Below are 26,734 nucleotides of genomic sequence, written 5' to 3'. Positions count from 1 at the left end.
TAAAATGTACTGAATATACAATGAATAGCACAGATAACAAAAACATTCAAACGATAAATGATTGCATCACTTTAAAGTTTAGCGTTTGCTTCTGAAATGTAGAACTTGGATGATTAACATATTTCCAACAGAACGTTATCTGACTGGTTTCGAAACTGGCTAATGGTTTAAGTCACTTTCTGAACATGCGGCAAAATGTTCTTTTCAATATAAAACGACTATAAAGGAAATCTTTTGATATGAAGTCATTATTACTTGGTTACCTGAAGTAAAATACCAAATAATTAATACTGAAAATTACTGAAAATTTCTAATCAAGTTGAAGTGGAAACAGATTTTTATATAGCGTTTCCAAACGTTATTACAGACTGTAATCTTGCTGCAAAGGAGCCCTGTCCACACATGAAGTGCCTACCAGTGAAGTGGCAACCAGGCTCTATGGAAAGTTGATGATAATCAGCAACTTGAATCAATAAGGGGCAATGTGAAGTAGGTGGTTACCAACTTTTTCTTTTCTTTCCAACTGAGAGTAATAAATACTGTAGAGGCTTATCTCAACAAAGAATGTCTGCTAGCAAACAACCATCAGCAAACTACCAGCAAAACAATCAGCAACACTTTAGAAATCAGAGAGAAAAATTAGGCATGTTGACCCAGAATAACTTATTTTTAAGCAACACTTTTGGAGCTAACAGCATGGTGGTTTGTTCAGTGGTTAGTGCTGTTGCTTCAAAGCAAGAGGGTTGTTGCATTAAAACACTGCTTCTATGTTCTCCTGCATGTGCTCTTTATTCTCCCACAATTAACCCTTTAACCCCTAAACCATGAAATATTTGCCATAAAATTAATTTTTTTTGAAAATCGAGAGTTTATTGAACCACCTGACAAATTAGTTTAAAAAATGAATTCAATTTTTATTTCCATATATGACTTTTAATTTGTAACGTATTTGTAACATGTGGCTTTTTGTAACTGCTTAAAATTGTATTGTGCAATTTATTTATGTTTTTACGAGGGGAAAGAAATCACACTGAAGTCTCACATAAAAACTGTATGTATCAAATAGGATACACTGGGCGTTAAGGGTTTAAATTCTAACTCCTTCTAGCATAATGCTGCCCGTCTTAACTGACAGCATGCTTGTAAAAGACATGTTTAATCTCAAGGATGTCACCTTGTTACTGGGTGAACACAGAGAGACAGACATCAAACACATTCAGCCTATAGAGTATCACCAATTAATCTAAGGGGTAGGTCTTTGGACTGTGATAAGGAGCCAGAGTATCCAGCGGAAACCCCTGAATGCAGAGAAAGAACATGCAAACTCTACAAATAGAGACCCTTATTGACCAAATACTTTAATCCAATAACCTTTTAATCTGCACATCCTTTAAATCCGTCAAGTATTAAAAAAATATATACATTTTAGTCATAAATTTCCAACCAAAATTAAAATGTTCAGTTCATGATGATACACAACAATACAAAGCATCAATCTTTACATCTGAGCATCTGAAACCAGCAAAAATTGTTCATCTTAAAAAGATTCCTATGATGCTTCACGTCTCAAACTAGTTGATGATTCATGCTCAGAAAATCGACTAAACACCACAGAACTAGAGTCATCTTTATGTGGAAAACATCTGGGTAGCTGTGAGGTGACATTTTTAGCCACTGCATCACCGCACTGCTCCGTGTTGTACTGTGCTTTAACAAAAGAAACAGACAGCAAAGGCAGACAAAAAAATTAATATTTTTGTCAGATTCTGCAGCTATTGCATTTTCTTTATGCAGTAAACCTTTTGCATCCTGTGGCAGACAGACTGCATAATGCAAGTAAGGTTAATATGGAACAAAATCTAGAAGGATGTGCTATTATTGCTGTATTGCTAATATATAATCAACTTCTAAGTGCAATAGATGTCATATACTCACTTTACATCTTTAATGTATGGCAAAACAGACACTAGATTACTGACTGGGCTGTGGACTGGATTGGCTATCTATCTATCTCTTAAAGTGTTTGGAGGAACATATTTGTGGCCTTAAATCTAGACTAAACTGAGAAGGATGGTGTGTGAATAATTTGCTACAGTGTTTACAGGATTTTCCTTGAGTACAGGAAGGAGAAAAAAAAAAGGTCTCACTTATTCTCTCCAAAGAATTTGCCAAGCTTCCAATTATCTTTTGTAATACTGAATGCAAACTCACCCAAATTTGCACAACAAATCACATCCACACTCTGGGGAAAAGCAATAACAGCGAAGATGTTTAAATTGCTGTTGCTTGAAGACGTGTCAGTGGAATGAAATTAAATTCAACCCACAGTGTCAAAACACAAAAAGCCTGTCTCACACACAGCTCTGTGTTCTTGCTTTATTCCTACAATGGTTGTGTATTAACTAGAGCAGAGGGGGGAAAAGAATGCCTTGATGTGTGATCAGTGCAGAGCCACGTGACCATGCACACTATCTGGAAGGACACACCTTTCCTTTTGCAGCCCAAGAATAAAAAAAGGGTCAGTGATTACTGTCGTGTGCTCATTCTACTTAACAGAGGCCAACCACAATAGAAGCAGGCCTCAAAGCCCACATTTTCTGCGGTATGTCCCCATTAAAGGCAGAGCACAACACCAAAGTCTGTCACTGAATTGCTTTCAACCCCGAAGGAGAAAACTAGATGACTAATTGCATGATATTAATCTTATAGCTGGTCTAAACTCCAAAGCTAGCGTCACCGTTAGCTGCTTGAATCGAACTGTGACACAATCCTCAACATACTTAAAATGTAGCCCTGAAATAGGTCGAATTCTCGCATTTCTCACCTTTTTTCACACTTGCGAAAACACTTTATGCTCTGCAAATTTGCACCGCACAAACTTTCACCACAAATTGCTACAAGAAAATTCTGATCACTCAGCCGAGAGTCAAGATGGAGAACTGTGGGCCCTGACAAACATTTTGAAACGATCCTTGACAATGTGAGATACAGGAGCATTTGGAGGGCATGCAGAAATATTTGTGTAGCTTGGAGGCAGGTCTAACACTGGCGGCTCCTCTAACACCGAATCTGAGGCAGTCAGATGGTAGCTAACAGAACAGATGAGCACCCTGCAGGAAATGCAGAATGAGGTAAGCAAGAGGGCAGAAAGGCATTTTAATTAACTCCCACTGAGATGTTCAGTGAATTACTGGACAAGATAATACTTGAAAACATTTCTCAGGTGTGGATTATTGTCAAAGATTGAAGGCAGCCAGGGTGATATGCAAATACTGCAGTAATTTTGGATTCATAGCACACCACCTGGTTGAGGTCAGACTTTGTTGTTGCAGCAATCTAACCGGTTCAGTAAGCTGACGGCTCACAGCGCTATGAAAACGTTCTCGTTCTCGGACAGTGACCGACCTGAGCTGAGCCGGCATCTATGATGACTCACTATGCTGATGAAGCATGACTGCATAAAGACTTAACAAAGAGCTGTGCATATACAGCTATAAAGACAATGCAATGTGGAACTTCTCAGCCCATCATATGTGAATGATTCATCAGAAACTGTAAGCAGAGAATGATGGAAGATTGCAGGTCTCTATCGGAGAGTGTTCAATGTGGTACTCAGTTCACCCAACTACACTCACGCTAATGTGTAACATGAACCATATGCAGCTGAAAATGACTTGTGAAAGAGATACTGTGTAGCCTTCTGGGCCTGTCTTCTAAATGATAAATTCAAACACTTCTCTCTCCCTCTCGTGCCTGCTTTCTCACTGCGAATGGGCATAAGCCAGCCACATGAAACTCTGCGAATGTGGAAAAATGTGTTAAATAAAAAGCTAGTGTAACCCACATTTTGCTGACTATCATGGGAAATGTAATTATCATTTATTCAGAATTTTAAAAAGGGCTTTAAACAAAAAGATCTTTAAGAAGAGATATACTTTTGTTTTTTCTGAAAATATACTTCAGGCAATTAAACTATGTCACTGAAATGTAAGATCTCATCTTAGGCTTTCTTCTGACCTAATTCTCAGTGGTTGAATTTTACATCAGGATTGTTATTGGTTATTTATTGGCAGTGGGGGGAACAAACTACCTGTAAAATATTGGGAAGTTTTTGCTGATATTTTGGATTTCCACAGCTCTGGAAACAACCAGCCTCCTGGGAGTTGGCGCAGAATGAACAGAGACCGTGCTTAAGAAGATTAAACCTCATTTTGTTAAAGTTGAGTGTCGTAAACATTGCTCATGTTGTTGCATATAAAAGTTTAAAAACCGACATATCATCTAGCAGTACATTAGCTCTAACTTAGATTCTTTCTAGTGCCAACCAGGATCATCTCCTCTGGTTGTGAAAAGACTAATTGAAGATTATGTGAACATCTATGGGAAAACAACCTTGCTGCTCACTTCATCTGTCACCTCAGTAAATGCTTTGCTGCTAAGTTTATGACCTCAGTTACTAATTTCAAGGTTTTCTGAGTACAACATGTTGTTTGGTTTGTAAATCGTGTCCCCAGTTACAGTCAAACAGACAACAAAAGAGTGTATGCTTTAAAGTGATCATTCCTTGTCATTCACAAGTTGCTTCTGTAGGAATAAACATTGTGAGATCCACCCCTTTCCCCATCACCTGACTTCACTAACCAGTGGCAGACGTCACAGTGGCTACGTCCATCTTTAATATACAGTCTGTTATCCAGCCACGGTGTCATTAGCATCTTGCCACAGCATGAATCAGGCCAGGCTGCATGTGACGCCACCTCTTATCAAAATGGAAACATTAGATCACAGTGGGAACTGTGGAATGTATTGCGCAAGACATCAATCAGGCTGTTAGCGTTACACAATAGCTGTTGTACGGGGATAACCGGATGACATCATATGTGTATGGACAGGTGCAAACTGAAGCCTCAGAGTCTATTTTTTTCACATTTTTGGTACATTTTCGCATCTATTGGGCTCAGTTAGGCTAACCAGGAGGAGTGCATACAGTAACAGACTTGAAATGTCCATAAGACACTAACTACAGCTGTAAACTGAAGCAAAAAGCTTGTTTCCTGCTAACTTTAGCATACAGGGAGTGTTGTAAAATTGCTTCACATGCTCCCACAGCCCCAACGTATAAGAGATAGGCTGAGTTATCAACAGTTTTAGATTTATCTTCTGGGTATGCTAGCAAACAAGGCAGGGGTGGTATAAATATTTTACTTTATTGTACAATATAATGTACGTTTTTATAAACAGGGAGTGGATGGAGTAGTAGCATTAGGTTCACTGCTGCTCAAGCCACACACACAGACTGCAGCTTATTAAAAATTAAATACAGAGATCACTCACATCACACCTCGGTTACATGGGCTATTTCAGCTTCATGCAGTTAGATATTTGCAGAAAGGATTTATAACCACATAGGCTGATTCTCACACAAGCAAGTTATGATGAAAAACAATACGGTTTTGAGAAGTCCACCTGTGTCACACCAGCTAATTCAAAGTTAAGCACATGTTCGCCCCGATATAGGCAAATACAAAGTAGTTTTTAACCCCAGAGCCCTAGCTCATCATCTGAAGCTTATTAATAAAATACTATGAGAGCTTTAGAACATATTGCACCACCACTCAGGGCCTTGATTATAATGCCAATAGGCTGCATGCAGTTAAATAATTCAGCAAGGCTGAGAACTGCCACTGTCAATCTGAAATTAACCCAGAAGAACAAAACCAAACCCCAAATGCACGGATGGCGAAGACAGACAATTGCGTTTCAGTGGATGTAATGAACCGTCAGAGAACCCTGTAAGTTCTGTCAGCTGTGCCTCTCCTTGTGTATGTTACATTTAATGAAAGTTGAATGAGGGGAGATCATTTGGCCTCTCTGAGCAGAGCTAAATCCAAACCGCACTGGCTAAGCTGACTCATGAAAAGCGTCTGTGAAGCACTTGCTACTACAGTACCTCGTTAGCTCTAAGAGACATGAAAAATGATAGGATGAAATAGCATTATATGCCAAAGTTGCAGACAAAGCCAGTTTCTATTTTTGTGAGGAACTACTTTGTGTGGTCAAAGCTAGAACATTACAAACTAAGCCACTCCTTAATGTAATTACACATACATCAGTGATACAACATGCTACACTGTGGGTCTACAAGGACCTCAGTTGGCACCATAAAAAATATAAGTAATATGGTTAACTAATCTCATGAAGTCAACATGCTGCCAGAGCCAACAACCTACAGCAGTTTTCCCCGCAGACAAAGTCATACACTGAGACTGGATTGTGTGCTCTGGCCAAATATTAAATTATGTTATTTTCTTAGCATCTGAAGGGTTTTAGTTTTCCCAGCTGCATATAAATTCATTATATTCTCTTGATTTTTTTACTTAAAAGGAACAGTAATGAAATATACTTATTTAATTTCCTGCTAGGGTTCAGATTAGAGGATCAATTTTGCTACCCGATCAATATAAAGTTAGTGCAAATAGGCTTTTAGTTTGGACTAGAAATGAACAGAGGAAGTAGTTTTGTCTTATGGCACCAAACCCCATAGTGCCTTTAAAAGGCAATAATCATTAACACCAATACACAAATATATGTGATTTTTCAATGTATGCTTTTTAATAACAAACAAATTAATCATATAAGTTTTATGATGCACCCAGATTCAAAGCTTTCCTCAGAGTAAAGCCAATAAACCCAAATAACTCTCCCCTCCCATAATTTCAGCTAGTCTGTATAAATGCTTTACAGGCCTCGTTTTTAAAAGACACGTAGCCAATGATAACAAACAACCTTTATGGGGGCACATTTAGCCCAGTTCATTAGAGTTGTTACTGTGTTATTATTAGCATAGACTTAGCCTCCCCTTTAGATAGAAAATAAAAATAAAGCTAATTTGGAGATTTATTGCCAACTTGCGGTAGAAATATTTTGACCTGGCACTTGCTAGTACTCTGTTTAGAGTTCGATCACCTTTTGCCTTCAGAGCTGCCTTAATTCTTCATGGCATATATCCAACAAGGTGCTGGAAACATTTCTCAGAGTTTGTTCCACGTTGACATGATAGCATCACACAGTTACTGTAATCCAGGATGTGAATCTCTTGTATCATAAGGTGCTCTATTAGATTGTGATCTGGTGACTGTAGAGGCCATTTGAGCACATTGAATTCATTGTCATGTTCAAGAAACTAGTTTGGGATAATCTGAGCTTTGTGCCACAGTGTGCTATCCTTTAGTCGCATAAGAAAATGGGTACACTGTAGTCATAGAGGGACGGACACGTTCACCAACAATATTCAGGCAGGCTTTAACTGATCTTCAATTTTCACTAAGTAGCCCAGAGTGTGCCAAGAAAATATTCTCCATACAATTTGACCAGTACCCCCAAGGCAGGATGCATTCATGTTGTTTACACCAAATTGCAACCCTACCATCTCAATGTTACATCAGAAATTGAGATTGATCAGTCCAGACAACACTTTTCCAATCTTCTATTTTCCAATTTGGGCTTGCTTTTTGCAAATACATGGTTATAACAAGACGTTTTCTGAGTTACTGTTGCCTTCCTATCAGTCCAATTGACCGTTCTCCCCTGACCTCTGACAAGAACAAAGCATTGTCACCTAGAGAACTTCTAGACCATCCTATCCCATCTAACACTAACAACCATGCCACATTCAAAGTCACTAAATCACTTTTCTTCCCCATTCTGATGCTCGGTTTCAACTTCAGCTGCAGATCATCTTGCCCATGTCTACATTAGGGCTGCCACAAACGATTATTTTGATAGTCGACTAGTAACCAATTATTTTTGCGATTAGTCGACTAATCAGATCATCATCCATTGGAGTAAAAGTACAGCTTATTGCACCAGCAGCATCTGCTCTTATATAACTATCATTAGCTTACAGCTTTAAGTGTTTCAGGTCTGTGCTAACTAAAAATAAAGAAAAGATGATAGTTTATTAAATTTTAATGAAACTTGCAGATTGTCTCGGTGAAGTTTAATAAACTCCTTGCTATCTAAAATATAACAGGACACCGGAGTAAATTCTCGAGCATCTCACACTTCTGATGATCAGCTGTCTGCTTGAAGTTTATTCAGCTGTGTAAAAACTATAACTTTAATCTCAGACAAACTGATTTACTCAGGAACAAATAAAATACTAAAAAAAGCCAAACAATAACATTTTAAGTTATCTAAGTGACTCATATATCATGTTTAACCTGAGTAGCGAAAGACGGCGGTGGGTTTGAAAACGATTTGCCGGGAGTCCGGTGTTCTCACGGCGCTAGTGACCTAGCCCCGGCTAAGCTAGTGGGTAACAGACGTCTCCGAAAACGTCGGAGCGCTTTTGAAAATATGCGGCGTCCTGATAAACTGAGCAGATATTTGAGGTTTACACAGCTACATTCTCGCCTGAAAATATGTTAAACGTTTATTTTATGACCCAGTTGGAAGCTGAGCTGGGCTGCGCTATGAATTCTGGGACACAGCTTCTTCTTCTTCGGGGTTTAACGGCAGCTGGCATCCTTGTACATGCAGTGCTGCCATCTTCTGTTTCAGTCCGTTATTACACTCTTAAATCCTACTACTTATTCCTGCGTCTTTTGTGATCTTACAAAGCTTCAAACGACGCGTCGACTATTAAATCAGTCGTCGACGATTTTGATAGTCGACGTAATCGTGACTATTCGACTAATCGTGGCAGCCCTAGTCTACATGCCTAAATGCATGTAAATACAAACCTGAGTTTCTGCCATGTGACTGGCTGATTGGATATTTTGTGTTAACAAACAGTTAAACGGATGCACATCATGAAGTAACAAGTGAGTCTATCTATCTCTTTAGCTATGTGGTTACATTCACCTGTCTGCTACTGATGTTGACCACATGTGCACAGTATTGTTTTGGCTGAAACACAAAGGATTTGTTAGTGCCCCAATGTGCATTTTCATAATTAACAAATAAGCTAAGCATAGGTATAGGTTTTACAATGATGCTTCATGATTCAAGGAAGGAAACTTGCCTCACAGTAAAGAATGGCAGAATTCACAAAACTAACCCATCCTAACTTCCAAGTATCACAGCTAGATACTTGTATTACACAATCTAGTTGTCCTCCTTTACATGCTAAATATAGTTCTAGTCATTATCAGTGCTTTACGTCATAAAAAAAATATGCAGATCCATGAAGAAACCAAGGTCTAATGACTAGACCGAGTCACATGCTTGTGAGGCAAGCAGCATAAGAGCAGAACGAGGTTACAGGTGGAATTTCCCCTGTCTCTCCTTTCTCTCTGACGTCATGTCCAATGGCAGTGGTTCATTGCTGCTCCTGCTGCCTAGCAATCAAACGTGTCTGACAAGGTGATACTCAGGTGTCAACGGCTTGGGCTGGTTCAACAGTAGCATACAATTAAGGAACTTTGCAATCAGCAGTTCCCCTGCAAGCCTTTAACAGAAAACAGACAGACGTGGGTATTTTTCTACATGTGGAAAAAAGGGGGAAGTTCAACAGTTTTGTTTCTCTTTTCACAAGTCAGTTCCTGCATTTATGCAAGTCATTTGAGGTTTCAGCCTTCCCATATGATTGTTTGTTTAGCATATGAACATTGCCATCTTGTGGTTATTTCTAAGGCATTAATTTACACCTACAAGCAAGGATCATTGAGCAGATTTGGTGGCCATGTGAAATTGTGAGTCATTACGCAGTTATTGAGGTTGAAATTGCATGTGTGGGCACTAAAGCACCAGATAACAGAACTTCATATTAGCTCTTGATACTCAAACATCTCTGAGATTTGCAAGAAGTTTGAATTTCACTCGCATGTGCTGTGCCAGTGTGCCTGCACATGTGATGTGACAATAAAAAGTGATTTGATTTGATTTGACTTGTTTTCAAAGATTACCACATACACCAACTTGCAACCAAAAAAAGCTACTATATTCCCTTTCTGCAGCAAGGCTGCTCTGAAAGCTTATTATGAAACTGGAGTGCTGCTTTCTAAATGGGATAAGAGCTCAGTTCTTCTTTTTGTGTAGTTAAATCAATATCCAGAAGCCCATTAAGCCAGGCGGGTACATCTTGGGCAAGGAGACATATCTGATGTCTGAGGAGCCCTTCAACACTTAAAGAAACACAAGGACTCTCCATTGTTGTCCTCGGTCATCTTCAGACTCCTCAGCTGCTCAGGCTGCTGATGGTGACATGACTGTCACAAGATAAGAAGGCTAACAGGAACTGCTTTAGCCTAAACCACACAGTACTCTATCCACAGAGTGCTCAAGTCCACACAGATGAAGCCTATGCAACATTAAAGCAATGAAAAGCAGAGAGGAAAGGGGCAAAGTGTGGGCAGCAGCGTAGCAAGATGTTCCTAAAACAAGGAGCACATGTTTGAAACAAACAAGACTCCACACTGGAGTATATTTGGAAAGTCTTGTTCTGGATAATTGCTTTCAGTGGATTGAAGTTTCCAATTATCCACAAGCCTCTCTGCCAGTGTTCCCACCATGGGAAGTCTAAAGGGGAGAGGGGTGGGTGAAGGACTGGTGGGTCCAGCTGTTCCAGTCTCTAGTGGGGCCGTCAGACTAAAAGCTCTTAAATCCCCCCACCTCTTCCCTCTGCGTCACGGCCTCCTGCTCCGAAGGGCCGGCCAATCAGACGGTGTTTGTCGTTCCCATGATACAAGCATCTCAGAGCAAAAATGTAAACATCTGGCAAACATTTAGACTCACTACAGAATAGGGCTGATCAACACTTCTGTCAAGCATGCCGGATCTATATTTGTGTAAATCAGTAAACATTCATTGATCCTGCAGAGACAGAGAGACCCCTGTGAGGAAACCTCAGGGTGTTTCAGTACAACATACTTTCTCATAGCATATATTTGTATTTTATTCAAGAACATTTCAGGAAATTGTGAAAATTGTACATAATTACGTAGCTGAAGTTGAAAATACACATTTAAACAGCTCTGATCTAATGTAACAGAAAGGCCAAAAAAAGACAACCAGCTCACCATGACTGCAGACATGAAAAATGACATTCATGCTTAGAAAATTATTCAAATGAGCAGTCATTTCATCTGTAATCTCACTTAATTGCAGTCAGAGATAGAAGATATGCCAATTTGAATATTGCTCTAACTGGCTAGTCATGCACAGACTCTCAATTTCCACACTTTCTAGGCCTATAGTTAGTGCAGCTGACCTGGGGTCAAGGCTATATTTTTCATAATGGAGGACAAAATGAAAGCTCTCATCTAGTAAAACAAAAGTGGAGACAGAAAAAGTGCCCTGGTACTCTTCTGTTATAGCTGATCTGAACTATTTTTCACACACTCATACAGACACACACCATCACACCATGTAGTCACATGCCAGCTGACTGACACAAAGGGGAGTCACAGAAATCTATGGAGTAGTAAAGCAAGGCAGAGCAAAGCCCTGCAGGTCGTGTGGCAGCTTCTAGTACATCATATCGGTTCAGTCGTGTTTCTTTAGAGTGCATTTAGTATATAAATGCTTACATGTGGTGACAAAACACATTATTTCCTGTATCCATAAAAAGAAAAATGTACATTAAGGCGATCTCAACGTTAGCACCCACGCTGTTAGTCACAAAAAAAACAAGCAATTACTGTAAAACATGCCTTTTAAATCCCAGATGTACTTACCCCAGCAGAAGTTATCAGTACATTATATTCCCCGGCTTTGTATAGCCAGTAAGAAGCTGTTCTCTTATTTTTTAAGAAGCGGCGACGTTAGAAAAACATCCCTGGAGCGAGTTGGAGACTTTACGGTGCTACAGCTACATCATCACACAGTCACCGGTCAGCTTACCCTCCCGCTGCTTTCGTGTGCTTGCTGACACAAGGTCGAGGTTTTCTCCGGCGGGGGCTGATGCGTGGGGAATTCCTATCAGTCACATTTTCCTGGGAAATAGCTGGCCCGGCACCAAAGTTTTCCCAAAGCGTGGTAGTAGTACGCGAGTCCGAAGCAGACGGAAGCGGTTTAAGAGCTAAAAGGCGTTTTTAAAAAAGTTTCTTAGTTTAAAAAAACGGCAAAAAATGGTTCATAATTTTTATACACGTCATGAAAAATTGTCATTTGCGTGTGTCATGCGCAGCAAAGTTGGATTTTTTCAAGTTATTTACACGTTAAAAGTGAATTAATTTTACTTATACCGTTACGAAGTCGCAGGTGCGATTTTTACAGACAACCCACAGCTTCAGACACAATGTACTTAAAAATTAAGTTGAGAAAAGAGAAAATGACGGTGTTACACGCGAAACTTGGGGTTTAGTTTGAGCAGATTTTGTTCCCCTGTACTCTGTTAATATTACGACAGGCGTCATGGAGATATAAAGTGGGAACAGGCATCTTCCGGGAAAGTCCAAGCCCTTGTGAGATGAGAGCAACTGACGAAAACTCCCTGACGGGCGGGGTCGATTCCCTGGAAATATTGACCGCATGCTGTGCCAGACGTATCAAATAAGGAAAAAAATTACTGAATGGTTTTATGTATTGCTTGTATTACTGCCAATGTCAAATCATCATTAAAAGCCTAAATACTAGAATTTGAGACAAAAACAGCAGTTCCCATACCGGGAGTCGAACCCGGGCCGCCTGGGTGAAAACCAGGAATCCTAACCGCTAGACCATATGGGAAAGTCATGTCTGCCAGGAGGCAACATTACTTTTTCACTGGTTTCCAGATTGGTTAAATCATGATTGTTAGCTATTATTATCTGACCTTACAATCTTTTATGGTTTCGCGTTATACATTACACGTTTATGTTTATTTATCATTTACATATGTTTAAAGCTATCCTGTTTTGGGTTGCTGTAGCGTATTATATACAACACTTGGGAACTAGGCACCATCTAGTGGTGTTTGGAAAGTATTGTACATTAAATCTCAATGTCTTAGGCACGGGTTACACCTAAAGTAACAGAGCTAACTGGGTATGCATCGAATAGATCAGTAAATTAATAAAGTCAGTACTGAACAGGACGACAAACAGAAGATAGGCCCATTTATGAGGCGTTAGCGCGTCCTAATCAACTAATGTGGGTGCAAACATATGACGTAATTTTTGCTGGGATAGTTCAAGTGTAGAGACGGGTTCCACCAACCTACATAAAAACGCTCTAGCGATAGTAAAACCGAGCTTCAATATATTCGTACAAGTACAGGAACATCCAAAAGTTTTATTCTGTATCCACTTTTTAATTTGGCTTTATGTGATTGTACAGTTTACTAATTTCAACGCAAGCGGCGTGAGGTCTCCCTTTTGGGTATTTGGTACAGTCGTTATACTGGCGAGGGGCAGCCAAATATTTGACAAACTAGCCGCAAATCGTTTAGCTTAGCCAGCTAAGAGTTAAAATAATATACCGATTAAAAAAAGAACACGCATTTCATCACGTTTGACCCGCTTAGGTATTTGTTAACGATTTGGGTTTCCATTTAATCAAGATGTCAACTCCAGCAAGACGACGTTTAATGAGAGATTTTAAACGGTAAGCGAAAGGAAAACAACAGAGAAGTAGCTAAGGTTAGCCTCCTGCCGCTAGCTTGTTAGCGTTAGCCCAAACGGCAATCAAAACTACAACACCGCTATTAAACAACAACAATAAAATTCAGGGTCTTACAAACACGAGATGATCATAAGTGGGTGAAGATTCGGGTAGTACTAACGAATGTTTGACTGGTAAGCTACTGATCTGTAAAGATAATTACGCCGGGGCGCTGACACCGGTGTTAGCAAGGCATCCGGGAGTAGTAACGTTCAGGTAGTGCAACTTAAGAGTCCCGGCTTATTTTAGGTGTCGTAGTACTAACTGAGACGATCACCGAACATTTAGCCTAAACTGTAAACAGCAATATTTCAATATGATTTCAGTTGGATGTGCTTCTAACTTGTAATTAAGGTTGTAGTCAAAGCGAGTAGCCAGGTGGCCCTTCAAATCCAGGTGAAACGTTTAGATAAACTGTTCATATACACACTGATCTGGGAGACCTTCTATCCGTGGGCCTTGACAGAGGGCTACCTGAACCCGAAGATCAGAAACCATCTGCTATGCAGCCACTAAAAACCTGCACAGTATGTTCCAACCACACAGTACTGGTGGTCACAAGGTCCAAAATCTAATCTCTTCTGGGCCACTGTAACACGATATTTATAGTATTTCAGCATACTTCAAGAGCGTGACTAATAGGATGAACTTGAACTGGTTAAATCAGACAGGTAGTGGTTGTAATGGCCCGTCAGATGTGTTTTTAAAAGGACTCTCTTTTTGTCTTTTGCCTCAAAACATTACTCTGAAAAGTTTTAAGTTTCTGTCTTACTGCAGGCAGAAACATTAAACATCATCATAAAAACATGGCTTAAATAAAGCCGAGTAGCTCTGTAAAATATCTCATTAAGGTAAAGCTACACAAAAGAAGAAACACAATGAAACGGAAAATAGTGGAATAATATATATATATATATATAATTGCCAAGCACTAAGTGTATGTTATTGGTAAATATGTAAGGCAAGTTTGGCAAGGCAAGTTTATTTGTATAGCACAATTCAACAACAAGGTGATTCAAAGTGCTTTACAGAGACATTAGAAACAAGAACAAATAAAAAGCATGATTTAAAATGGATTAAAACAAGCAAATAAACTAACTAACTAATTAACAAACAAACAAAACAGTATATAAAATCAAAACAGATAAAATCAGAACAGATAAAATCATGTAGTGTCAGAGTCCTTTTAGGATTAATACATTAGGAGGTTCATTTTCAGTTTTAAATACGTAACTCGCCTGCCCTAATGACCAGCCTAAGAGGTAATAATAGTAAAGACTTTGACAACTGACTGTTTCAGTCATTTTCTTTACCTGTGATATAACTGTGTGTCCATTTTATCTGTCAGGCTGCAAGAGGACCCTCCAGCTGGAGTTAGTGGAGCCCCATCAGAAAACAATATCATGGTATGGAATGCTGTCATTTTTGGGTAAGTTGCTCTAATAAAAGCTATATCAGACTTTTTGTGGCTGTTTTGAAAAGTGCGTTTTTGCAGGTGATTTATCCCCTTTACTGTTTCCTCTTTTGTAGACCTGAGGGAACACCTTTTGAAGATGGTAAGATGTCCATAAAGCCCTTTGCATCCACATAATGCATCTTCCCAACGCTGACCTGACATTAACTCAGCAATAAACCATGATGACTGTTAAGCATAGAGCTTTCGTAGTTGGATCATATCGATTGGTACAGTTTTGAGTATATTTTAGTGGAAGAATTTTTTTTTGTTTTTGGCCAGAAAGCAACAACTGCTTATCGTTATGCATTGATTAATGTATTTATTAATCTTAAACTTTTTAATATTTGAAAAACATTAATAACGGCAGAGAAGACACTGTCAATCACCATCAATATACATGGTACTCTATATCCAAACAATTCTGTAATTTAATTCACGTTGTGCCGTTCCTTCTCTCTCTCAGGAACCTTCAAACTTACCATTGAATTCACAGAGGAATATCCAAATAAACCTCCGACAGTGAGATTTGTCTCCAAAATGTTTCATCCAAATGGTATCTACCAACATACTGAGTTTGAGATATTTATTGATGTTAAAATAATCACGCCCTAAAGTTTTAACATTGTGTGGTCTTCAATGCTCTTTTGCAGTGTATGCAGACGGCAGCATATGCTTAGATATTCTTCAGAATCGTTGGAGTCCAACCTATGATGTGTCTTCAATCTTAACTTCAATACAGGTATCCTGCCGCCTTACAGTAATGAGTACGCAGCTCTGACTCTTACGCCATAAAATGTTATTAGAAACCTAACCCACAGGCATTCTCTGTTGTGTATTTAAAGTCTTTACTGGATGAGCCAAACCCAAACAGTCCTGCCAACAGCCAAGCAGCCCAGCTCTACCAGGAAAACAAACGGGAGTACGAGAAAAGGGTTTCTGCTATTGTTGAACAGAGTTGGCGTGACTGTTGACCCCCGTTGTCGTTGGGAGTATGAACAGTGTCCAGCCCAGAAACAAGAAAACACTGATCAAGAAAATTGACCGATCTCACCAAAATGAAATGACACATCTTAATAAAATCCTTTGGTATATTTGTCCCCCTAACTGTTGCAAAGTTTGTATGCCGTTGTGTTGTGGCATTCACTCCTGCTGAATGCTGTTGTTGGGCAATAGCGTATGTTTGGTAAAAGTTAATGTACCTTGTTATATCCGGGTTACTTGCTACATGCCCCAACGTTTTGTTTCTCTCTTCTCTCAGCCGTCACTTTTCTACCCATTTATTCATACATGAAGTAATGTGGTCGGATGATAGGGCGACAGATACTTAGATGTGCTTGCTGTGTGGTTTGCTGTGTAGATACTGGCAGTTCATATTTACAAAAAGCAAAGCTGTTCTTGGGTGTTTTGGGGCTCACTCTTCTTGGTTTTGTCTCTGCCTGTCAAAAGCCTTTAAGAGGGATTGAAAATTAACCTGGCATAGACATCTATCCCTCTAACAACTCAGCAGATGCCTTTTGGGGGTCATTTTCTCTCTCAGCTTTTCTTGTAAAGCCATGCCTTTGATTTAAAAGGAAAATAATCTAAACACAAATGTCCCTCTTCAATACAGAGAAAGGATATTTCGTACCCTGTCCAAGCACTTAACTTGGTTTCATAATGCTGACTTTTTAAAGCTGTGTAAACATTTCTATGCTATTTTACAATCTTGGAAATCAGCTGCCATGAAAAGCTGATTACACTGTTTTAAACAGGATGGTGTCCATTTTCAGATTATAAACCTTTGCACCGGTAACCCATGTAACAAACTGTACATTTTCTTGTAAATAAAAATAAATATACACCATTTGTTTGCTACTTGTTTCTTAACCCAGATGAACAAAATATTTGAATTAATTTCAGCCTCTTTGATGATTCTCAGTTTTAATTTATTCAGTCATTACAGCTGTGAAAACAAGCAGACACGTTGACTGTACTCACATAAACCAACACATCTGACATTAACAAAGATCACAGCTTACAATGTGAAGATTTTCTGCTCATGGATGCAGCTCTTGTACTTGTAAAATGATCTCCATGTTCTGAAATAGCAAACAACATTGCAGGTATTGCTGAATAGATGCCTTATTACTACAGTGGGACTGGTATGAGCACCTAGCTACAGTTTGATGTTAATGCCGTTATAATCCTTGTCTTTGATGAGTTAACTGTCTACCAATGTTCACAAACAAGCAGTGAGAAAAGCTGCATATTCTGCCAGGTTTCTTAAATAGTCACAGAACAAAACAAAAGGTGACAAAAGCCTAAATGTGTTTTTTTTAAACTGGAAAGAATTGCATTAACAGGAGCGTCATTAGGAGATGATAGCACAATGCACTGACCACAAGCTCATGTGGAAAAGCAGGAGAGACAAAAAGACAAAATCCATCCTACAGCCCCTGTTAGAGCTAAAATACAGTTCATGGCAAAGGAATGCTGAAACCACCAGAGATACCTGAAAGATTCTCATTTATTAACATGTGCTGGAAATTTGTAACATAGTACAAACACAGCAGGTACGCTTGAGTGCAGTTTGCCTTCAAGTCCAAGACGATGAATGCGTCCTTTAAAAAAAAAATATATACGATTTTTCCTATCATGCAAATTCGTGTGAGGTCTGAGGTTTCACAAGCTCATATCGGCCCACCTGTCCTTCCTGTAGAAGTTGACCAATGAGCTGGTCTTTGTGTACTTTGCGGCTGACGACGAGGAAGCGTTGCCATCCCTGTCCGTACGACTTGCTTCGCAGCCCGTATTTCTGGGATATCTGGTGGATCTGTTTGCGTTCGTCATTGGTGAGGTCAGTGGAGAAGCGGAGATCGTCCTGGCGGTCTGAACTGGCGTAGCTCCGAATGATGTCCTCGATGTCGCGCTTGCTGAGCTGATTTGCGGTTTTATCCGTGTCCATACCCAAACCCTCTCTCGAGAACTGTTCCTTCACTCTGATTGGCTCTGCAATTCCATCCCCGTCGCGGCCCAGACCGCCTCCTTTCCAGCCCATCTTCCGGAGCAGCTGGTTTCCAATGTTGTCTTCCTTTATCTCCTGCCTCGTGGCCTCTTCGCCTGAGCGACCCATGATCTGAGAACGTGATATGGCGTCACTGTGACCCTCCTTTCTTAAGTTGGATTTGACCACAGCCTGCGTCTGTCTCAGTGTGACTAAAGCCTCCATCGCTGCAATGTGCTTCACTATTTTCTTTGGCCCAATTCCTGCTGCGACATACTGTCCTTCTAAGTAAACTTCACACTTCCAGCGATGATCGGGCAGAACTGTAAACTTGTAGTCAGCAGTCACTTTATTAAACTGAGCGGTATCATTAATAATGCAGATTGCATTGTCAGAGTTTTCCAGGATAACCAGCTCGCTCAGCTTCTTTTTGCCACCTTGTTGCCCGAATCGTCCACCAAAATCTGACTGAATATTTCCTCTGGAGTACTGAGACTGCGGTTGACGTTGCTGCTGCATCTGCTGCTGCACCTGCTGCTGCATCTGCTGCTGCATCTGATGCTGCATCTGATGCTGCATCTGCTGCTGCTGCTGTTGCGCTTGGTTCAGGCGAAGTTTTCTGACCGCCTCCTGCGCTGCTGCGTGCTTAGAGCTCTTTTTGGTGCCCATCGCCTGTGCCACCAGCTCGCCCTGCAGGAAAACGCTGCACAGCCATTTACTGCTGTTGGGCAGCAGATCAAATTTATAGTCTATCTTCATGCGATTAAAAGCTGCAGAGTTGTTCAGTATGCAGATAGCGTCGTGAGCATTGTCCAACACCACAAACTCTGTCCAGTGCTTATGCTTGTCAGGCTCGTACTGGCCCTTGGAGCTAGGTGTCGGCTTATCTTCCGGGTTGCGGAGTGCAGGCAAAAATGCTGGTGTTGGGCTGTGTAGCTGGCACACAACCATGTCATTAACTACAGTGTGTCTGAATTTACGCTGCACGACACGAACCTCGACTGGTTTCAGGAAAAGTTTTACAGCCTGCTCAGAGGCTCTGTCTCTTGCCCCGTTTTTACTTCCGGAGTATCCAGTAGCGAGATACACACCCTGGCATCTCAGTTCACAGGCGTAGCCGTCTGTCGGTACTTTCTTGTTCTTTGGTAGATCAGCCTGAGGAATATCCTTCAGGCTCACATAAATATACTCAGGGTTGGTTTTGCAGGCCTGGATGCTACGGCTCAACATGAAATTATAGTTTGGTGAGTCACTTCCAGTCATGTACATAGGGTCCCTAAAAGCAACAGCCAGTGCAGATGCTACATTGGCAATCAGCCTTTGCTTCTCATCTAATGTTGGCTGAGATATTGGAAGAGGCTGCAATGAAGAGCCCAACTGAGAAACATTAGGACTGCTCCTCCCCGGGCTATTGTAGACTCTGCTGAACAGCCTGCTCGATGACGGCCTGTCTTGATGGCTGTAGCCCAAACCCTGACGTCCCGAATCCCAGCCTCCTGATCGCCCCCCTCCCCCGTACCCATTGTACCTGGGCGGCTGAGAGTAAGAGTCTGAACTCCGAAAGTTTTGGGCTTCATATTTTGCTGTGTACTCCTGCTGTGTTTTTGCCAAGAAGTTTGACGACGACCCACGACTTCCATAACCCAACCCACTACCTGAAGAAATGTCTCTGTCTCTTTCTCTGTCCCTGTGGGAACCCCAGGAGTCAGATGTGTATGCTGGCACTCTGTCAAAAGCGGGCCTCATTGAGGAGGATCCCTGTGCTCTGCTGCTGCTATTGTACGAAAAGTGTTCAGAGTCCCTCGGACTGTACAGCTCGCTCCTCCTGCGCTCCTTATCGTTCTCCTTCTCATCAGTGTAGGTTCCTCCACTGCTCCCGCCGCTTACGAAGTGCACAGGCTCAAATCGAGGTCTGGAACCAAATTTTGTCAAAGGCATTTTTCTCATGGGCTCCTCTCCTGCAATAAAATGACACAAGTAAGCAATTAAGGAAAAACAAAAGGGACCCATATAATCACAGATGTTTACAAAAAAAGTAATAAAGACATCTTTTATAAAACAGAGAGCTAACTTATTTTTATTACAGTGGCATTTATCGTCAGGTTCAGAAACATATGAAGAGGTAGTGCACAACATGTTAATGGTGTGAGGAGCTGAGCCATATTAGCTTTTCAGACTAACTGTAGTTTTGACACTCTACATTTAGCTAATGATTTCACCAAATGATTTGGCCTTTTAAAACAAATGCCAACATTTTTCATAATGGATTTTTACATGTGCATGTCAGATGTATGCTGAATAGTGCTGTGTGATCTGACTACATGTCTGTCTGCATCTTCAAAACTAAATGATAAAAATTAAAGGAAAAAAAACCCCACTAGCACCTTATTTACAGATAGTGTCATTGCAGGATATCGACATACACCTATTGCATCCCTGGTCTGTAAACAACAACAACAGCAACACAGAACTGTCTTTATACTTTCAAAATAGAGAGCTGCAATGTCGCTGAAACCTGAAGCGTTAAAACACACCTCTGACTCAGGCTTCCTCTGCTATTCCCTGGTATATGGAGACGTATATTTAATCTTTTCTGTCAGCACATAAGCTGTGTGTTCAACTGCTGAACTTTGCATTTATCTAAACAGTAGTGCTAGCAGCTGTGCAACTGTGTGTACATTTTCTTATTATTACTATTAAACACAATTAATAACAGCAGGTCCTACTGTCCTGAATTTTGGATGTGTGCGCACTTCAATGTCGATGATTGGATACAGGAACACTATGAAATTAGAGTGATCTTATTATTCAATTCATTATTGTTAGTTGTAAGAAGTCTGTAAAAGTCAGTGCTAGCTGAACCACTGAGGCTGCCACTGTAGTGCAGTGGAAAATAAACAAAAGGCTAAATTAAATTAGAGCTTAACTGTAATGTATTCAAACTAATAATAGCAAAGATAACAACCTGTAAACTGGTATTAACTCATTCACTGCCAGCCATTGGCAGAGTGCCATTAATAATGAAATAATATTAATATGAAGAGGCACCTCAGTCAGTTATGATGTGAGGTGGATAATTGTTAAAAGTAGTCTGCATCAAGCTTAAGGTTTGCTCAAATTCAGTACAATGACATATGAGATGAAGAAAATAAAGAAAATATCTAAACTAATTATTATATATATATTATTAACTATTGTCAGTGCTGAGTGGTGCTTGGAAACATATCCTGATGACCTATGTGGGATTCACAATGCCACATTTGTGTCCACCTGAGTGGGTATTGGGCTATGCAGAGTGAAGGATTATGTGTGTGCAACCTACAAATTTTACTTCAGCTCTTTTGTCTCCTATGCGGCGATCTAAAGGGCCCAATAATAGCCTAAACAAGAATGGCGCACAGACCAGTTTCCCCCGGTAAATATAAACTGTGAAAACTTAGGATCTGCATGGGGCCAGTGCACAGCTATGAGAGCCCTATTATAAAGGACTGAGTAGGCTTGCACTGACAGACTGTCATGTCCATAGTGAGGCCATTTTGCTAGAGTTGGATGATGGGAAGATACAGAATAAATCTTAAATTAGTAGCAATATTACATTTATTTTACTTTCTCATCAAACGTTTTGACTGTGCATTATAGCAGCTTGGTTTGGTCTTGTTGATGAACAAAACTTGACACTGTCTTTGTTCCTGTTTTTAAGATCATGTTGCTATCAAACACAGAAAACTTGCTGTATCTGATGATCACATCCTGGGGAAAACTATGAATTTAAGTTCCGCTGATGTCCCGGAGTAACTTTGGCATGTTAAAACAGAAACAGAAAATGACAGCAACCCAGATAAACACTCACTGCCATCAGAAGAAATATGTCTCTTTTTTGCTTCAGAACTGGGACTTGGCTCAAAGGAGGGCATCTCGCCAGTGTCCGTCCCTTCTGCCATAACCAGCACCGTCCAAGTCAAATCCAGGCCATACCTGTTAATGGGGCCAAGGATTTCAGACAGATTAGGCAAATGTACGTGTTACAGTTTCAGCATAAAGAACCAGAGGTCATCTTTTTCTTGCTGCATTAAGGGGTCACCACAGTGGATCATCTACCTTCATCTCACACTATACCTGCCATCCTCCTCCGTCACAACAACCTTCTACATGTCCTCCTCCTTTCTCTTATCCTCCTGCCTGGCAGCCCCATATTTAACATCCTGTATCCAATATATCCACTATCCCACCTCTGCTCATTTTCAAGCCATCCCAGACTTGCCTCTCTAACGCTGCCTCCAAATCGCTCAGCCCAAGCTGTCCTCTGATATACTCATTTGTAATCGTGCGCATCCTGGTCCCTCCTAGTGAAAATCTTAGCATTTTCAGCACTTCCACCTCCAGCTCCGAATCCTGTCTTCCTGCCAGTTCCAGCGTCCTGAACCATACATCACAGCAGCTCTCACTACCATCTTGTAAACCTTGCCTTTCACTCTTCTTACTATCCTTCTGCCACTCATCTCTACCCTCTCCAGTCTGTCTGCACTCTTTTCTTCACCTCTCTTGTGCACTGTCCATGTGGGTGGTTGGCCTAAGTATTAAAGCTTGTTTGCTTTCACAACCTCTACTCCTTGTATCTTCACTGTCTTCTTCTCATTTACACACGTGATGCTTCTGCTGACTTTCACTTCTCATCAGTCCATACCTCCACATCCCCAAACTTTCCTCCACTCGGTCCCTAAAGATAACAATGTCATCTGTGAACACCTTATCCAGCCTGGCCTCATCTGTTAACCTGCCCACCATCACTGTAACCATGAAGGGGTTTAGAGAAGATCCCTGTCTCACTGTCCTCATACATGTCCTGCACCATTCTCACACACTTCTCTGTCACTCCTGACTTTCTCTCACAGTACCACAGCTTCTCTCCTCGCGCCCTATCACATGCTTTCTGTAGCTCCACAGACACAAATAGCTGGAGGTAACGCGTTCATTCACACTCCATGCGGTTAGCAGAGAAAACGGTCTCCCAGCAACACGTAGAGTCTAAAATACAAAATCCGTGAATGGGCAAAATGTTAAAATACCGAAATTTATATTTTAAGCCTATTATGGATGTTAAAGTGTGAGAAAACAGCTGGATTTCATGCCATCACAATCGCCTCGACATAGTGACGCAGTACACCGACAGCTTCCATCCTATGCAGGGTCCATCCCTCACAAGCAAACACGTTGGACAAGCTAAACACATTTATCAACATTTAAGTTTCTCGTTAGATATCAGTGTAGTGCTCTTACCTTAAGGTGTAGCCTTTGATCCCATCTACATGTACACTTGTCTTTTAACTGAACTGGAAACAGCGCATTTATTCTTACGATCAACCAGCAATTATTATTATCGTGCTAGCATTAGCCCGCTAACTGATTCTGTAGCTTCCAGCTAACCCAGCCCCGCATCAAAAACTTGATCACACTCTTTGATAACAGTGAAAGGATCAAAACAGACCAAAGAAGAAACCGTCTGGTAGGTCTGTTCTCTTACTAACTCTTTCCTGAAAAACTGTAGTTGAAAATGTTACAAAAAACCAGCTTGCAGCTACAGCTACCCATTCAGCTAGCAGGAAGCATCCATTTTCTGGTCCAGCTACAGCAAAATCATGGCGTCTGTCACCGCACTGCCCCAGAATGCATTGCGTTTGATTATTAGAGAGCACATGTAGCGTACAAAACAGGCTCTCGTGGTTTGTGTTTGCAGTGCTTTGCCACAGTCTTGAGCCTCCTCTCATTTCTTTGTATTTTGCTTCCAGTGATCCAGACTTTCTTGGAATTTTTATGGTGTTCAAAAGCAATAGTTCACCAGGCTGAAGAAAACATTTGATTTGTTTACATTTATTTAGTTTAATCTACAGAAGTGTCAAATGTAACATTATGACATAGGCTACCTATACTAGTAGTTTTGCAGAAACAAGGTGATTCCCAAAGACTTATTAGCTGAAAACTTGGCTGGAAAGTGGACAATTAGTATAAGACAAATAACAAGTAGAAGGCCTTTGGGAAGGAAAATAATGAATAATCAATAGTATCTGAAAGTCACGCAGGAACTGAGAGACTTCCAATTTAATTTAATGTATCACCTTAAGGTGCTTTATATTGTAATAGAAAACCCCCAGCCTCAAATGACCTTCTATGAGCAAGCACATGGCAACACTGGGAAGGAAAAGCATCCTTTTAACCTCCCACAGAACCAGGCTCAGGGACAGACAGTTATCTCCCACAGCTGGTTGGGAGTCGGGAGGAAGACAGAGATTAATAATAAGTAATGATTTAATGCATCAGATGATCGGTCTGCTAAGTGAAACAGGGAAATGACACAAGAACTGGTCTGAAAACCTCGAACAGGGATTTATGAGTCTAAATTTGAAATCTTTGATTCAAAGTTTGATCACTATGTTGATGTACAAATTACTTTTTAATACACAGTGTTAATACATTTGTTTTTGTCAAATGTCATACAGACTGCCGCGATGTTTTGTTGTTGTTTTGTTTTTCTTGTTACTGTTTGATCTCTTTGCAAAGGTAAATGCAACTTAGGACAACCTGGTTGTGTGTGTCTCAGTTTCTTTCAGATTTCCAGAATGAGCTTGGTTGGTGTCAGAGGTGGGATCTCTTGGCTTTTACTGATCTTGAAAGAAGGCTTTCCATCCTCTAACCTCATGTATTTGAGAGATGGAGAGCCTGACTATTTGGACCCCAGACCATCTCCATGGGGATTTCTAGGAATGGAGCACATTGTCCTCAAATGGCGAGAGATCTGAAATAAACTGTTAGAATTTAGGGGGACGAAACAGGAAAACAATTGTTTCTCTGTGTTCACATCTGGTCAAAAGGTGATTTCAGGGATGAGTAAATGCTGTGTTCCAGGAACACTGGGAATATTTTTCAAAGAAAGAGAGTAATTGAAGACCGGCTCCTCCTTGCTGAATTGACTGTCCATCAAATTATGGTGAAAAACACTTTGGATTTGTGGTGATGATTGCCTCTAGAATAGAGATCAGGCCCGTCAAATAGACAAAACTGGACATTTGTGAGCGTGGGAAACAAGTCTGATAAAGAAAAATACCAATCAAGAGTTGGATTGTCTCCAAATGTGGTTTATGTGAATAGGATAGTGATCAGGGCTTTTTGTGTTTGGATAAAACATTCTGGATTTCTGCAAGGACAGAAAGTCAAGAGATAGAATACAAGAGAAAAAACATGTACAAAATCACCTGAAAGCATTAAATATGTGGAAGTATGAGAAGCTTTGTCAGAGAAAGTTCTTGTCTGTATCTCTCGTTAGAGCCTCAGTCTATTAGAATGGACCATGACCCTGACTCTGGCTCTTCAATGGCTACACCTACTCCACCTCCACCCCCACCATTTAGCAGAGATGACGAGGAGCGCACAGTGCCTGCAGACTCTTCCAGTGATTCATTATCAACCACAGCCTGCCACCGGAGGTTTCATATCCACAAGCTGACTCATCAGAAAGCATGATCGCCTCCACAGCAGAGTTTTCTACCACAGTAAAGTACACCCGACAGCTACACCCAATATGTCCCTTAAATGCCCACAGTTTAAGTGACAAGCACCAATGTACAGCCCCTATTAATCTTTTGACTGTGATCAGAAGCTCATATTAAAGAAGCCAGGAGTCATGACTGGGGAACAAACTATAAACTTCTAGAAGCATCTAGGATCAGACTTCAGCAGACATCACGAATGGGATGATTGTGACAGTGAGGCGCACATGGAGGCCACAACAGCCCTGTGCAAGGTCATGCTGACAATCTCCTCAGAGCCCTACAGAAGAAGACAAAGGACAAGAGCGAACCATTTACCAGTCTATCATTAGATGCTACAGCATCTGGGCCCACACCCCTGACTGCAACTACATATCAAGCTGCTGCTGGAGGAAGAGGTGGCTCCAGAACGGGATGATGTGAACCAGAGAGCTGTTTCAAGTCCCATTAGAGGGGACATTGTGCCTCAGCAGGGACAACCATGCTAACGACAAGTATGGAAATGTGGACTGAGGCTGCTGGGAAGGCAAAAGAGAGATGTGCAGCTACTCTGACTCATCTGACGCTTGAAGATGACAGTACCACCTACAGCACGCATATTAGTATACAGCCCACACTCACACACAAGTTTTTCCCTACCTTCAAGACAAAATTGAGAATTGCCAACTTCTGCAAATCAAGACAAGTGATCCCAGGTAAGGGAGCAAAGTCTCAGCTCTGCTTTGTTGCTTAAGGGGAGAGAGAGAATGCTCAATGTACTCTTCCTGTTTGAGCTTCAGCCATCAACCAATCCCAGGATCAACAAAGCAGTGAGGTGTGATGGACTGACTTACCTGTGTGCACCATGGAAGAAATAAATATCAGTGGACTTTCTATCAGTGTTTGGGTCTAATGTTTATGTCATAAATTTCATGTGTGTGATCAATGAATCAGTGCTAAAAACAAAGGATTGTAAGGGAAAATAGTAGGATTCTGCTGGATTCTTGGAGGATTCTGCTGGATTCTTGACTATACCAAAGACGCTGAATAAAATAAGGATGTGCATAGTTTTAAGCTTGGCCAAAACTTTGGACTCTTTCTCCTGTTCTTGGAGCTGCTACACAGGTTTTATTCCTGTGTTGCAGGGTGTTTGCTGCTCCCGAGGGAGACAGCTGCCATCGAGGAGTGTCA

The 26,734-nt window shown here is 40.8% G+C and overlaps 3 protein-coding genes and 1 non-coding gene across 5 annotated transcripts in view; 1 reads left to right on the top strand and 3 right to left on the bottom strand.

Moving 5' to 3' along the window:
- The window catches only part of elf1 (E74-like ETS transcription factor 1), a 39,194-nt gene extending 26,784 nt beyond the window's left edge, over nucleotides 1–12,410 (bottom strand). The window contains exon 1 of one of the 2 annotated variants that reach the window (XM_085433546.1): nucleotides 11,845–12,410. The gene's annotated coding sequence lies outside the window, so the exon portion shown is untranslated. The other variant, XM_085433539.1, reaches the window with a different exon arrangement.
- Nucleotides 12,411–12,600: 190 nt separating this feature from the next.
- trnae-uuc (transfer RNA glutamic acid (anticodon UUC)) lies at nucleotides 12,601–12,672 on the bottom strand. Its single transcript has one exon. It is a non-coding gene; the product is annotated as a tRNA-Glu (tRNA).
- A 602-nt stretch (nucleotides 12,673–13,274) lies between these two features.
- Nucleotides 13,275–16,883, top strand: ube2a (ubiquitin-conjugating enzyme E2A (RAD6 homolog)). The gene is made up of 6 exons (XM_085433527.1): nucleotides 13,275–13,527; nucleotides 14,933–15,013; nucleotides 15,115–15,140; nucleotides 15,504–15,593; nucleotides 15,691–15,779; nucleotides 15,883–16,883. Exons 1-6 carry the CDS (start codon nucleotides 13,484–13,486, stop codon nucleotides 16,009–16,011), a joined length of 459 nt encoding a protein of 152 aa, XP_085289653.1. The 5' UTR covers nucleotides 13,275–13,483; the 3' UTR covers nucleotides 16,012–16,883.
- nkrf (NFKB repressing factor) lies at nucleotides 16,317–23,674 on the bottom strand. The gene is made up of 3 exons (XM_085433523.1): nucleotides 23,301–23,674; nucleotides 21,874–21,998; nucleotides 16,317–19,981 (listed from the first exon to the last, which is right to left on the bottom strand). The coding sequence occupies exons 2-3, from the start codon at nucleotides 21,962–21,964 to the stop codon at nucleotides 17,673–17,675; spliced, it is 2,400 nt and encodes a 799-aa protein (XP_085289649.1). The 5' UTR covers nucleotides 21,965–21,998; nucleotides 23,301–23,674; the 3' UTR covers nucleotides 16,317–17,672.
- Nucleotides 23,675–26,734: the final 3,060 nt, after the last annotated feature.

Source organism: Copadichromis virginalis, linkage group LG2 (assembly GCF_057382275.1).
Source record: "Copadichromis virginalis isolate Kocher_CV1m ecotype Utaka linkage group LG2, C_Virginalis_male_GT1.1, whole genome shotgun sequence".
Lineage (NCBI taxonomy): Eukaryota > Metazoa > Chordata > Actinopteri > Cichliformes > Cichlidae > Copadichromis > Copadichromis virginalis.
Note: the sequence above shows the minus strand (reverse complement) of the source record. Positions and strands in the feature narration are given on the sequence as shown.